Source organism: Pleurodeles waltl, chromosome 3_1 (genome assembly GCF_031143425.1).
Source record: "Pleurodeles waltl isolate 20211129_DDA chromosome 3_1, aPleWal1.hap1.20221129, whole genome shotgun sequence".
Lineage (NCBI taxonomy): Eukaryota > Metazoa > Chordata > Amphibia > Caudata > Salamandridae > Pleurodeles > Pleurodeles waltl.
In genome coordinates this window covers 1300135196-1300149889 of record NC_090440.1, presented here as the reverse complement: position 1 = coordinate 1300149889, position 14694 = coordinate 1300135196, and the positions used below count along the sequence as shown (strand labels likewise).

The 14694-nt window shown below is 41.6% G+C and overlaps 1 protein-coding gene across 3 annotated transcripts in view; it reads right to left on the bottom strand.

Moving 5' to 3' along the window:
- The window catches only part of MUC13 (mucin 13, cell surface associated), a 648793-nt gene that overhangs the window by 23556 nt on the left and 610543 nt on the right, over positions 1–14694 (bottom strand). For all 3 annotated transcript variants that reach the window (XM_069224633.1, XM_069224634.1, XM_069224636.1), the window contains 3 exons: positions 11389–11518; positions 4865–4902; positions 2465–2552 (listed from right to left, as the gene is read on the bottom strand). In XM_069224633.1, the coding sequence (XP_069080734.1) occupies positions 2465–2552; positions 4865–4902; positions 11389–11518 (256 nt within the window). The remainder of the gene's footprint in view (positions 1–2464; positions 2553–4864; positions 4903–11388; positions 11519–14694) is intronic.

Genomic DNA, 14694 nt, shown 5'->3' with positions numbered 1-14694 from the left:
AATAAGCATCACAGATATTGTCCTGGAGGCCAAAACTGCTGACTGGGTACCTGCATGCACTCAACAGGGAGGGCCACAACTGCCAAAGATGCTGTGCCACTATTCAGGAACTGCTGTAGTGACTCATCCAATGATTCCTGTTCCAAAGGGTGGTCTCCGTGGAGGGCCCTACAGTGAGTAGCTGTCACTGTGAAGAGGGGGCACAAGTAGCGCCTGCCACGCTGTAAGGTCTGCTACAAAAGCAGGGCTTAGCCTACAAATAGAATAACAAACTAAAAGCAGAGGAATCTGGCACAAGGACGTATTACTTTTTCTAAGTAAATATCTTGGGTTAGAGCTGTTGATCTGAGTTGAACATCTCGTGTACCTTAGTACTGTCTATGCAAATACTACGCTGGGGACAGCAGATGTCAGGGAGCTCCTAGAACAGGGAGAGGGTATAAAGTATAGTGAATCTTATAACTGAAATTACAACCCTGTCATTGTGATTCATATTGGATTACTAGCCCTTCGTTTTACTTTGAGGTCAAAGTACTGTCTTTTAAAAAAAGATATGCAATGGGTTTGCCAATACATTATTGTATGTTTTGGTTGAGTGCAGAGTTCTGATTTCACAGAGAAGCTATTGACTGCTTGCCTTCGCTACACTGAAAGTCATGCGTAGAAAGAGTTGTATTTGGCCCTGTGTTGCAGCACCATAGTATGATGAAGCCCAAAACATCTGTGGCAAATGACTTCAACCACCAGGCTTGAAGTCTTACTAGCCTCTGTCGGCCCCGTGCTCCTCTATCCCAAATGGAGTCTGACTGATCATCTTTAAAGAAAGGGTCGCAGCGGGCCTTGAAGAAGACAACAAAGATGGATAATGGGGAAAGTACCTGCACACTTTTTACTGCTTCAAGGGTGAAGTAAAAGATGTTAAATGGGTTTCCTGAAACTGCCTAGTGAGTGCTTTATGAGTGACAGCAATTTATGAGTGATCAGGATGTAAACTCTGTCCAGGAGGGACCTTGAAGGCATGTTGAAATATGAAAAGTGAGGACTTTGTTGATTAGTTGAGGAAGTAGTGTACTGAATCGACTTGAACTGGGTCAGGTGATAGACTGAAATGTCTACTGTCAGTATTTGAACTGACATATTACTAAGCGAGCCAGTGAAGATTTGAGGAGTGTGGTGGTCTATCTCCTGACCAATGTGCTTAGCTGAGCACAGAGGTGCAGATTAAATCATAGACAGATGATGGGCAACATCTTGTACACTTTGGGGGGAATGTTTATCAAAATGAAGTGGCAAGTGTGGGCCATCCTTCGGTATTTTGAGGTAGCTGCTGCTCTGGCACTTCCTTACTTCTGGTTTATGACTGACCCTTCCCTATAATGACCACTAACAGTGAGTGCTTCTGTGTTTACAGTGAACCACTTAACACTGGCCATTAAATTGACTGCTTATAGCCCCCATTAAGCAATACTGCATTTACCCCTTATATGAACACTTTTCCCAGATACTTAAATATTGTTGGTTATTTTGTAGTTCGATTTAGGTGACCCCTTCTTCGGGTATAGGTGGGTTCAAATACAGAGAGGATGTCTTGAGACCTCAATACGTTTGTGACTATTATCATATTTTAGGATTTCCAAAGAAAAAATTTAATGCAAATATCTGAGGGATATTGTTTGTGCTCATTATGTTAAATGTGTGAGCTGAAACACAACTTGTGGATAAGGAGCCTAAGTAAGAATGTGAACAAAAAGATGAGGACACGAGTACTGAAGCTGGGTACATTCAAACTAAGGAACTGTCTTTAAGGCAAGGGTTGAAGAATAGGTTGCAAAGAAACCAGTTTTGTTCCGGCTAATAACTAGAGAAAGGAATCGTGTGATTGACTTTAAGCAGCAGTTGATGGGTCAGTTACATAACCAGAGATATAACTATACTTTTAAACCCTCAACCTGCATAGCTTGCAGTTTTCACAAGGTCATTTTTTACGATTTTTACTCGTGGTATTTAAACATTTTTTGTCTTGTTTGCCAATGAATCAGTACATGGAAGGAGCCAATCCTTTGCAATGTCTAACTTGCTGCTCTATGTAATGCAGCAGATGTACCTGCGTAGCGAGCCATTGACCAAAAACGTTGACTTAAATGTCCAATTACAATGGAATATAAAAAGTAGGGGATTATGAAATAGAAGACATTACACTGCACTTTCCTGAATTTTTACAATGCAAACCGGTAGATTTGTGCATAAAGAAGAGTTGTCTTTTAGGGCCTGGTGTGACTATTCGAATCAACCAGAAAAAATATACACCAGTACATCTCACTGAAAATCAAATTTAAAACTTAGTATATTTAAAACTATTATGCATTGCGATTGAAAATATTTCTTCCAGTTGTCTCAATCTCAATGAACGAGAAGCATTGCAGTTTTGCACAATATAATTGAAATTTGTGAGAATAAAACATACTTTACTGATAGACCAATGACTCCTCCCAATAAGCCGAGGAGAAGAGCTCCTAAAACAGAACCGACTATGACAAGAATGAGCAGGAAATCTGAAAAAAAAAACATGTAACTTGTATGCATGAAGTATCCTTTAAGCATCTTTTAGATAGCATGATAGATAAAGCAATTAGACATCAGAAATACTAGAAAATATCTAAAAAAAAATACAATAATTTATTCACAAAGGTAAACTTACAATTATGTGTAAGTTTATGTTTATTTGGTATTCATAAACTACAGGTTCATAGTAGGTTTACAACTGTCAGGGCAGAGAACTTCACATAAAAATAGGCCTGAACTAACTCTTTATGGGCGGAGTTCTCACCCCCACTGTGGAGCCTACGCAGTCATAAATTACTATTAACTAGTGGCATAACAAAAGTCCCCGCAGCCCCCGTGAGCTCGAGGGCCCCCCTCCAGCATTGGCTGTGTGCTCCTGACTGAGTCTGGAGCGTGGGGTCCCCCATCATGTATTTTGAAAGTGGGGGTCCAGTTTAGTTACACCACTGCTTTTAACTTGTAGTTTGTGAATACCAAATAATCATAAACTTCCAAAAAAGTGTATGTTTACATTTGTGAATCAGGCCCTAAGTTATATGCTAGTTGGTTGAGTTTGACTGCTTCATAAACTGCTGCAATTTACTGAGTGCAATATTTTTTTCTTATTTTTTCTATCTGCTTTTTGTTGACACTGTTTGGCATTAGTCACTCGTTCTCCCTTTTTGATGAATAATGCCAATTTAATCAACTAGTAAGCACAAACAGGTGGAAAAATGCCTGCACTTGTTATCTCTGTTTTAGTATGCCAACTGACAAAGACGCACAGAAAGTAGCAATGCTTATGTATTATGTTATTATTCTGAGCTCGAGGTATAGGGGAAGGTGGATTCATTCACATATAATAGGAGTTGGGGGGGCATTTCCCTTGCTTGCTGAGGGCCCATGATTACTTTGCCAGGCCACTGAAGTCAAGTTGCCCAAGAAGGTTTCACATTATACTTTTCAAAATGTAATTGTTTCAGATGTTCTTTAGTCAGATTAATTGTAAAAACTGATGGATCCGGATCTATGTTACCAGGGGCGGCTGGTGTTCAAGGGCTAAGGGGCTGTGCCCCTAGCCTTTTCTGGTCTCTCTAGTGAAGCATATATTTAATAATTACATGATGAAAGTAAAACATTCTCTGCACAACATTTTCCGAGTGAAAGTTGTGCACTTCGAAAAGCCCGACTACGCCTGCGTCAGTATGTGGCTGAAAGCTGCACAGTAGGGCTGACAGGGCTTGCCCACGCAAAGCCCTTACGTTTTCTCAGAACGCAGTGACGTCCCTGGCTTATCTCCTCCTCCACCAGAAGCCCTGATAGTAAACAGCCTGGAGCATTTTTTTGTTCAGCCCGGGTTTCTGAAATCTTCATGTCACTCCGATATTATTATCAACCTTTCCTATTTACTCAAAAGGTGGGGTGTGATCAGAAGGATCTACGTACCAGAGGTCACATTTTATTAAAAGAATGTGGCATTGTGCAAAGAAAATCCCCTTTTCCTGCATTACAAGCAGTCTGCGGTAGAGAAATGGAATAAATACAATAAATAACTCCATCCAGGGCTCACTGGGAGACAGGAGTGTGACCTGAAGACCTCACGTCATAAATATGCCAAAGACAACCCTGCACACAAGTAAGTTGGAGCTCTATCTTTTTTACAGACAATAAGAAAAAAATCTGTTCTCTCAGCTCTCCTCTCCCTTCACTGCCTCTGTAGGTGATTTCATCTTTCAAAGGCAGTATTGGTTCCAGTAATTTATCATGGCTAGTTATGGTCGTTTTATTTCTTCTGCAGACTAATGACCTGATATGTCATATTAAACATGTAATCTGCAGCTCAAATAAACGTGTACCTTTTATCACTGAAACTGCTGGATACTGGATGGGTGAGGCAATGTGTGTTTGTTTGAATAAGTGTTTGCAGGGCTGGACTGAGTGGCTGAGAAAATGTGGGTGTCTGTGTATAAGAGTTGTGTGAATTTCAGTGGATGACAATGTGGATGAGTAAATGGGTAGGTGACCAAAGGCAGTGGGTGAGTAGGTGAATGGAAATATACGTGGGTAGTGAGGCTCACTCACAAGGTCCAATTCCGTCTTGTATTTGTGCCCCACCACTGCTTTCAGTCACCAGCCACCACTGTATGTTACCCTAAGTAGTTGTAAACCATAAGTCTGTGAAAATTAATTCCTAAATATGCATGCAGCCTGAGAGATATCGGCTAGACACCTAAGTGCATATTCACTCAAATTGCACATCATTGCAAACACGGGGATGACAGCGCTTCTAGACACATTTTAGGATGAACTAAGCAGTACTTACTGTCTTTACAATCTTTTCCTGAATATCCAAAATCGCACCTAAAGAACAAAATGAGACAAGGAATGTCTGTTACCACTGCTCTTCACTTGCACAGACAATAACAAATTATCAAATGACTACTCTTGTGGCATTCCTTCTCCAATCTCATTCAGTTGTTCTTTGCTGAAATGGGTTTATAACTGTACTGCACTTACTGTAAGTTTAGAAACAACATACATTTCCAAGATGCTGCAAACCATTCGTGATCTTTAATGCTCGGAGCTCTTTTCTGCGATTAAGAATGTCCTTGTTCAATATTTCATTCCTGAAGATGCTTGGAATATATGGGTAACTGTGTCTAATTGTGATCAAACTCTATCACTAACACAATAACACACTGTGTGATTATATATAGGTAATTCTATTGGGGTTCCTTCTGCTTCAGCTGAATAAGTCAAAAACTGTTGCTTAACCTTTATGCTTGAGTATTAAATATGGGAGCCAGATATCATCAAGATTTCCAAGAAATCGATGCAAGATAAATGTACATACAATTCATCTAAATGGGAATAATTTAATTAGTCAGCAGTTGTGGTGAACATTTGATATGGATCTAGCTCTACATGGACAGGAGCTACGTATTATCCCAATGCTGAGGTTGTCTCAGCTCTTAAGCAGAATGTGTTGTGCTGTGCGATGCAATCCTGATATAGCACATGTTCATGGATGGTTTCTTGATGTTAGATAATCTGTTTCTTTGAATGAATAGGTGATAGAATGAAAAAGAACACAGAGGGAGAAAAGTTTCAGCCGATGTAGGCTGGTTTGAAGAGCCCGGATTTTATTTCCTTTCTGAAGAACCTTAAGTCCATCTCAGCTCGTAACTTATCAGGAAGAGAGTTCCTAAAAGCAGGTGCTTGCACAAAGAATCTATGTCTTCCTTATTTCTTTGGCATATCATTAAGTAGTTTGCTGCTGATGACCGTAGGGCACAAGTGAGTGCGTATCAAGTTACACGCATAGGCATGAATGAGGGAGAGTTTTGCTATTTTTCGAAATAAAATACAAACTGTAACCTATTGGGAGTGCGCTTTTGTCCAGGAAAAATTATGTTTTGTATATATATATATATATATATATATATATATATATATGGGAAACATCCTTTTTTACGACTTTTTTTTCCCGAAAGTCGTGGTTAACGAAAGCACAACAACGCTTTTTTTAACCATGACTCCGTTTTTTTGTGCCTTAACTACGTATGTTCTGAACAACGAACATGCGTAGTTAAGGTACAAAGAAGGGCGTTGGGGAAGGTAAGTGGTGAGTTTAGGTTTTGGGGAGGGGGTGGGGGTCAGGGGGTTTTAGGTTTTGGGGTGGGGTTGGGGGGGTGGGGCGTTTTTGGTTCTGGGGAGGGGGTGGGGGGTCAGGGGGTATTAGGTTTTGGGGTGGGGTTGGGGGGCGGGGCGTTTTTGGTTTTGAGGAGTGGGTGGGGGGTCAGGGGGTTTTAAGTTTTAGGTTGGGCTTGGGGGGTGGGGCGTTTTTGGTTTTGGGGAGTGGGTGGGGGATCAGGGGGTTTTAGGTTTTGGGGTGGGGTTGGGGGGGTGGGGTGTTTTTGGTTTTGGGGAGTGGGTGGGGGGTCAGGGGGTTTTAGGTTTTAGGGTGGGGTTGGGGGGTGGGGCGTTTTTGGTTTTGGGGAATGGGGTCAGGGGGTTTTAGGTTTTAGGGTGGGGTGGGGGGGTGGGGCGTTTTTGGTTTTGGGGAGTGGGTGGGGGGTCAGGGGGTTTTAGGTTTTGGGGTGGGGTTGGGGCGTTTTTGGTTTTGGGGAGTGGGTGGGGGGTCAGGGGGTTTTAGGTTTTGGGGTGGGGTTGGGGGGTGGGGCGGTTTTGGTTTTGGGGAGTGGGTGGGGGGTCAGGGGGTTTTAGGTTTTGGGGTGGGGTTGGGGGGGTGGGGTGAGGGATGTAGGGTGAATGGTGCCTATTGCTAATGATTTTATCAGGAATGCCTTTACAACGAAATATCGTTTTTTTTCGTCGTACAATATATATATATATATATATATATATATATATATATATATATATATATAAATAAATTCCTTTTTCTTTAATCTTGAATACAATAGTAATCGGTAATCTACCAATACAAAACTGGAACAACTGTGTCATAAAGCCCGCCACCCACTATTCAAGTGCCTTATTACAAGTTTTGAGAGCATATATGTCCTTTTGCCATCAATGTCCTTTGTCCATCAATGTTCATCAGGTACGGTATTCTCTCACCCTACTCTATTTGTACAACAGAGTACGCTTTCTTTCCGTTACCCGTGGATAAACTGTCATCCCAACCTGTTTATCCTGTTCTTCCCCCTGCAAGGTCATGTTTAGCATGAGGGTTCTTAGGACTCCCCTTCTGATGCAAAAGGCAGAGTCAAGATCTCTTCCCCCATTCTCCGCCTCCTCAAATGCTGCCATTGTGTTTCCCCATAATCCTAAATTCTCATTTATCTTCACATCTCTTTGAGACATCCTGATATGTGCCTCCTTTACAGGTGCCCATTCCACTGTGTCTCTTACCCAAAGTGTCACTGTTGGTCCTTTAGTCCCCAGACGGCCCATGGCTATACACTTTTTCGCTAAGATAAGAGCTAGGTGAGGAAATTTATATTACGTCTTCCTATTTATGGGTTTACTCATGATACCCAGCAGGCATTGCCAAGGGGAAAGATCAGGGACAATCCATGTTGCCCCTTGTATTCGCCCCACCACTTTTCGCTAGTAGGTCAAAACTTTATTGCAACAACATGCCACGTGTTCAAAGGTGGCACGTCCCTGGCCCCATCGAGGACAAGCCACAGACAACCCATGTAAATTCTGCTCAATTTGAACAGCATAAGATAGGTATGATGTACATAATAGAAATTAATTAATTTGAATCTTACACCACCAGCAACCTCTTTAATTAATCCACAGGTTATCCTCTTCACTATGTGAGTTGCCCATCCAAGTTGTCACTCCATGGTGTTTTGACTTTAAGCTCTCTCTTAGGCCTGTCTGTTTTGCAGGCTTTATATATCCAGAAAGTCAAGTGCCCACCCTGTCCCATACCAAGGAGGACATGTAAGGTCTCCGATCTGGAGGGCGCCTCTGGAATTAAGTCCAAACTTCCATAGCAGTCCATTCAATTTTTGCATATTTTAGATACTGGCACTTCCTCACAGAGAAAGTCTCTGGTGCCTCCTGGAAGGAGATAAATCACTCCCCGGCATATAGGTCACCTAGAAATCGACTCCCTCCTACTTGCCAGTGTGCAATTTACATGTTTAGATCTCCGGAGAATGCAGGACGCATCAAGACTTTGAAAAGTATTATTTTGCAAATTTGGGCGGTATGCTGCACCAGAAAAGGGTATTCCCGTCCCACATTTAACATTTAATCTCTTCATCAATATTTCCGTCAGGGGTATATCCGTACGTCTCTCATAATTATCCATATCTGCTGCCCATTTTCATGCATATTGTATATGTGCTGCATAATAATATAGTTCCATGTTAAATAATCCTACCCCACACTCTTCCTGATCTGCTTGAGGGTGTTGAGTGCCATACGACTTCTCTTTCCAGCCAAAACTAGCTAAACCAGTAGACTGTTCAGCTTTCTAAAACTGGCCTGATGCAGTGGGCGCAGAGAGTTCTGCATCACATAAAAGACATCTGGGAAGAAACACCATATTTGCAATGGCAACACTTCCCAATGTAGAGCAGGGCAACTTCCGGACATGAATATTAAATAGGTGAGGGAATAAAAAAGAGCCTTGAGGGATTCCAAAGTTTACAGACACGCTTGCTGCCTAAAAAAGCCAACATTTTTCTTCTTGTGCACAACCTTCTAGAAATTATTCTCCTAATTCAAAGGGGGACCATAAAGGTCTACCTCCTCAACATGGTCTGTCAGATTATCAGGGTTGACCATGTCAAAGAATGCTGACATGTCCAATAGTACAAGTGCTGACACTAACCACTCATCAGTCTAATTTCTAGGAATGCCCATAACCTACAGTAGAACAGACTCTGTACTATGTACAGAATGGAAAACAGCTATTAAGGGATCAATGTAGATGGAGGTTTTTACATGACTTCATGTACCATGTGCTACGTGGGCTTTGAATATTTAGCATTATAAGTTGGCAAAGAAGTGGGCCGATAATTTTTAGGAAGGAAAGCATCCTCACCCTGTTTCTTAAACAATGGGATTAGGGTGGTACAATGCCCTGTGTGAGTGATAGTCAGCAAGGATTCGATACCTGCAGAATTGATCACCAATCGAAAGGGAACTTTACTTTCGTCATCAGACTTTTTAGTATTTCAATATATATTACTTGAAGTTTAGATGTAGATATAGTATTACATTTATTCTGTAGTGATTCAACTTGATTTGTATTTTGGTAATGCTTTCTCGGATTGCTGCTATTTTATCAATAAGAAAGTTATTTAACTTCTTGCAGAATTCTTGACAGAGTATAACCAGAAAGAGACAAAATGTGTTTACAATGTTAGAAACCTTTTTCTGTATATTAGAGGCTTTGGAAATCTTATTGGCGTAAAAAATGTTTTTACCCTCAATAATTTGTCTGTAGTCCACCAAGACTTGTTTGAATCTGTTATTATGTACTTCATCATAATTCTTTCACTACTGGGGTTTGAGGAAGTGTAATTCTAAATTTGTCCTCATTTATCTCACCCTGGACTCATTCAAGACCCCTCCTGCTACTATGATCTCCCTAACCCTTTCCACAGATTCTTCCCTCTACCATTTCTCCTTTACTCATCCCAAGCCTCATCCTATTACTATAAACTCCCAATTAACACTTGTGGATTCTTCCCTCCTCTATCCTTCCATTACTCTAGTCAATTCAACTAATAAACTCACATATCCTCTGCTCAAATTAACTCATAATAATACTAATACTTTACTCATATATCCCTATACTAATCCACCACTAATTCCTCCTGGGTTCCGGAGTAGAGTGCTACTCGCCGAAAAGCGCTTCAATACCTCTTCAGGGGTAGAGTAAGCTCTATATGAACACAATTACAATTACAATTAACTTCTATTAGGTCTTGAGAAAATCAATACGTTCATGTGACAATTACGCATAGCTAGTTTAAACATGTCCACAAAACTCTTTGCTTTGTCCTTGTGACTGGCGCAAAGGTGGTGTGTTTCTTTACGTGCAAAACACATTGCATGAAATGTGGAAGATACGTTTTATTCCTCTGCTAAATACTTACTGCAGAAAGGATTATCAAAAATACGATTTGCAAATTTGCATACACACAAACGACATACAGTCTGTTGAATTCAAAAGAGGGGAATATTTTATAATAATTATGTGATGTATGTCTATCACTAGAATAATTGACACTTAGACTGTGGCCTCTATTAGAAAATGTACAAACTGAAAAGTATATTAACAGCAAGAGAGTACGAATACTAGTTGGAAGTTTGTCCATTAACTTTCCACAGCTTTCCACATTTTTGGGATGTACAAAACTCCTCAGGAATATGCTTTTAAATCATAGTAAAATTACATTTTTCAAATACATTCCTACTTCCCTCATAATGTACTCATGTAATTTATCTGGGGGAGGACGATTGCAAGATTAGGCAAAGTGTGCACAATTTCTAAACTACTCTTCCCTGTGTGAAGATATACTTTCCATGTGAAACACATCTTCCTCCTACACTCCCTGCAAATATGGGAGTACACATGAATAGGTGTTTTTAAAGGACGAACCTAGCAAAGACCACAGAGCTTTGTTCTGGGTAGAGATCAGAAGTGTCATGGGGGAACCCCCCCCCCCCCCACCACACACACACACACACACACAAAAGACTGAAGAGAAGAGAGGGAGGTTCTAAAGTGTCGAAATATATTGCTTATTGAAGAGGTGAAAATGACGTACTGGGATGCAGCCCAAGTAATTACCAGAGGCTGAGATTAATTCAACCATTCAGTCCATCACTTTTTGTATTCTTTACTGAAGAGGTGAGCCTTCAGTTCCACCACGATCCTGACGATGGTTGGAGTGTTGATCTTGACAGGAAGATTTTAGGTAACTTTTGTTTTTGAACACGCACAAGGGTACCACTTCAAAAAAAAAAAAATCCATCCACTGGACATTTTTCTACATTTGTAAATTCCATCTGCGGCATAAATATACGCAAGAGCTGATTCAACAAACCACAAACTTTCATTTGTAGTTGCATTTAAAACATTTTGGTGCGTCTAATTGAAAAATGGGTTGTTGGAATTGGGCCCTCGTTGAGTACGAGTAAAATGGTGTGTGGCAAGAGCTGCACATGTAATCTACAGCACGATGGCATGATTTCTGGCAGTTTCTTAATGTATTTGGGCCATCCCAAATCAAAATATATAAATCATTTTCTTCTGACTGGTAAAGCACTTACGATTTTTACTCCCAGCACAAATATTATTGTTGAGCCAGCACTAGAACGGTAAAAAGATTTGAGTTTTACACTTACTGCACACACTTCATAGTGTCTTTGTCAAGCTGGTAATCTGCACGGCACTGGCAGACTGGAACAAGACCTTTTGATTGTTTGACCTGAACGCATTCCTTTAAATTGGCTTCCGTGCAATCTGGAGCACAATCTGTTCCGAAAAACAAGATATCTTAAAAGCACCTTGAACAGTTTTATGAAATATTAACAAACACAGCTTTGACAACCTATCAACGAAATTTACAGTGAAAGAAGAATTTTAAGAAATCAGTTTGACGGATCGGTACTCGAGTCAATATTAAGCATGGTGTATTTTGCAACACTACACTTTAGCTAACATTCATTACAGCTGTACTTCAGTTCCATTTAATGTCGGATCACGAGTTTGAACTTCGCCCATCGCTATAATAATATGGCTCCTGTCTCATTGTATTACTGCTTTGGAGAATAATTCGTGTAGAGGCAGCGATTGGCCACCACTTGTAACAGGTGGGGAGTAATATCTCCTTATTACCTTTTTGTATTGTTAAGGTTGTTATTGTTACTTGATATTCAAACGGTGTCACTAGTATTCGCTTACAACGTTTTTAGGTAGTTTGGAGGTAACTTCGAGGCGGTGGTCCCAGGGTTCCAAAACTAGCAGCATACATTCAGTTTGAGGAGGTGTGTAAACCTGCATCAGACAAGTTCGGGTGAGGTGCCGGGGCATCTCAAACTGCTATTGGAGGTCTTTTTGGGCATAATTCAAGTTTCAGAAATCCATATAGTCTGTATTTGTTTGAAGTGTGACATATCATGCACAGACTGCAAAGCGTAAGTAACCATTATAGGAGACGCAGCATCTGTAACTAAGGGTGTGTCCTACCAGATACAGAAATGTGTCATTAATATTTGCTTGAAAAATTCTTAGTTAAATATTACTTTTTTGACCCGAAATAAGCTAAGCAGTATGCTATATATTTTACAAATATATTAGGAAGGGCCAATAGCTATAATGTATTCAGCAGATCACATACAGAAAACTTAACTCTTACTTAACGAGCTCATCATGTCCACAGCAACACCAATCTCATCTTTCGCTGTATCACTGCTTGACCCATATTTTTTAACCTTAAAGAGCTTTGACAAAGGTTCCCTCGGGGTAGAGGAGATTGGTGTGAAGTGGAGTGTCAGAGTGGAGTGCCAAAAAGTAGTGTGTCATTGAGTGGAGTGTTATGAAGAGGCGTAGAATGAAGTCTCATAGAGTGGAGTGGCAGAGAGTGGAGTAAAGTGGAGTAGTGTGTCACAGAGAAGAGAGGAGTCTACTTAACTATGCCAAGTAAGATATCAAATTAAACGTGTCATCAAATGCGACTGAAGGGTGCGGTTGATATCTATGCCCAATTTCATGCTGTCCACTGTTCTGAAATTTGCCACTCTTTGACCCAGCTAGTCCAGTGACTTTACAGAGGCACTGGGACTGAGACAGGTTTCTGGCCATTTGGGTAGACGTGTGAATGACTCCCAGGTGGGAAACAAAGGCTCTTGCCGCATTGTAGGTGTGACCCACTCTCACAGGATGGGCTGCAAATGGTGTTACCCCAAAAGTCAGGCATAAAACAGTGATGCCGCCTTTGAAGGGCCCTTGTGACAACACTCCGGTGTAGGATGCCTTTTGTTTTCCATAGACAGGGTAGTGCCAAGGTAGGAAAAAACAATTTCAGAACTAGTTTTCCGTTGAGGTGCAGCCCATGGTAGCCACACCCCCAGGAGTGGGCTACAAAGGTCCTCATACTCGAGGAAGAATTCAGCAATGTTGTTTGTAACCAAGGATGAGTAGAAGCCCTCTTTGCACCCATTGGAAGTACACGAAGAAAGGCTGCCATATTGCGGTGACTGCACCTGCTGCTCTATAGACTAGCAGAGTTTGGACCCTGTTCTCAATGCCAGGCTCGTGGAAAAGTTGATTCCCAATCCGAAGCAGAGACTCCAAGGGTCACTTGGCTGGCCCCCCACAATGGCACTGGGGGCATCATAGCTGGAAGAGCCCAAACCACAGTCCCGTCGCAGCCATCGCAGCTGTTTTGCCGCTACCAGACACTTCGATTGACAATATGGGAATAGCCAGAAGTTGTACCCGAGTTTTCTGGATCCATGGTTGTTAGTTGTGACTGAATTCATCCACCCAAAGGGACACTAGCCCCCACCAAAGGTTTGAACCATGACCGCTCTGTTGCAAGAATGAAAAGTCTGCATCAGCAACCCTTTGACCCCTGCATAGAGGACTTTGTGGGACCCGAGAACCGCTGCCAGAGTTGCCCCCCCCCCTCACCCGTGGTCCAACGACTCCCCTGGACTTCACCCCCATGGACTGCACAGCATCTGGAGTATCCATTGAGCATCCTAAAGTCTGGATCCTTCATCATCAGTATCACTCCATAGAAGTCAATGACGGTTGTCCTGTAAAGTTGGGAACTCCCTTTAAAAATGCTCTGGTGGCCAGATAACCATCCAAAGATTCGTTTTAGGACTCCTGGTCCTCTATCATGTCAGATTTGGTGACCTAGTCGGGTCAGAGTCGCCAAACTCAGTGTTAAAAACTCATGCAAACTTCTCAAAAATGTTTCAAGTTTTGACTTGCCAATGCTTGTTTGCGCCTGATGAAAAAGCTTTCAAATGCTTTAAAAATGCATATCTCCTGAGCATTCTGGTAGATTTTATTAATTAAGCCTTTAAAAATTAATAAAAATATGCTTCAGTTTTATAAATTGTTGTCATGTCTCTTTCTTGTTTGGCGACTATCCTATCTGTTGCTATTACCCTGTTCGGTGCTAGGATGTAATGGTTAAGTCCTCAGCCACGGTGGTCGTGTGCTGAGGTAACTGTTATATCCTCTGTACACAACCACCAAATCCCTCTTCTGTTTATGGCAAAGGGTTTTCCTTTTTCTAAAAACAGCCTTGGAAGTTGGGCAAGAGCTTTCCTAGCTTTCAAGGCTGTTTTTAGTTTTCACTGAAATGACGATTATCGCGCATGGCAGTCTGACATCATTTCAGTGAGGGGCAGAAAGCTCACTAGGCACCAGGGATTCTTTTTGTTAGAAAAATCTAGGGATAGGGGGCTGCCTGAAATGGGCACATAAATGCCCCCGCCCCCCAAAAACTAGGCACAGTCTTTCTTCTCCCCCAGGGGCAGATTGGGTGTTGTTACCTCCAATTTGTCCCTGGAGCGGGTCAGAAAGCCCACTAGACAGCAGGGATTCTTTTAATAAAAGAGGGTTGGAGGCAGCCCACCATGGGCATGGTAATGTCCCCACACCACACGAATAGGGACCAAAGTCTTTCTGAC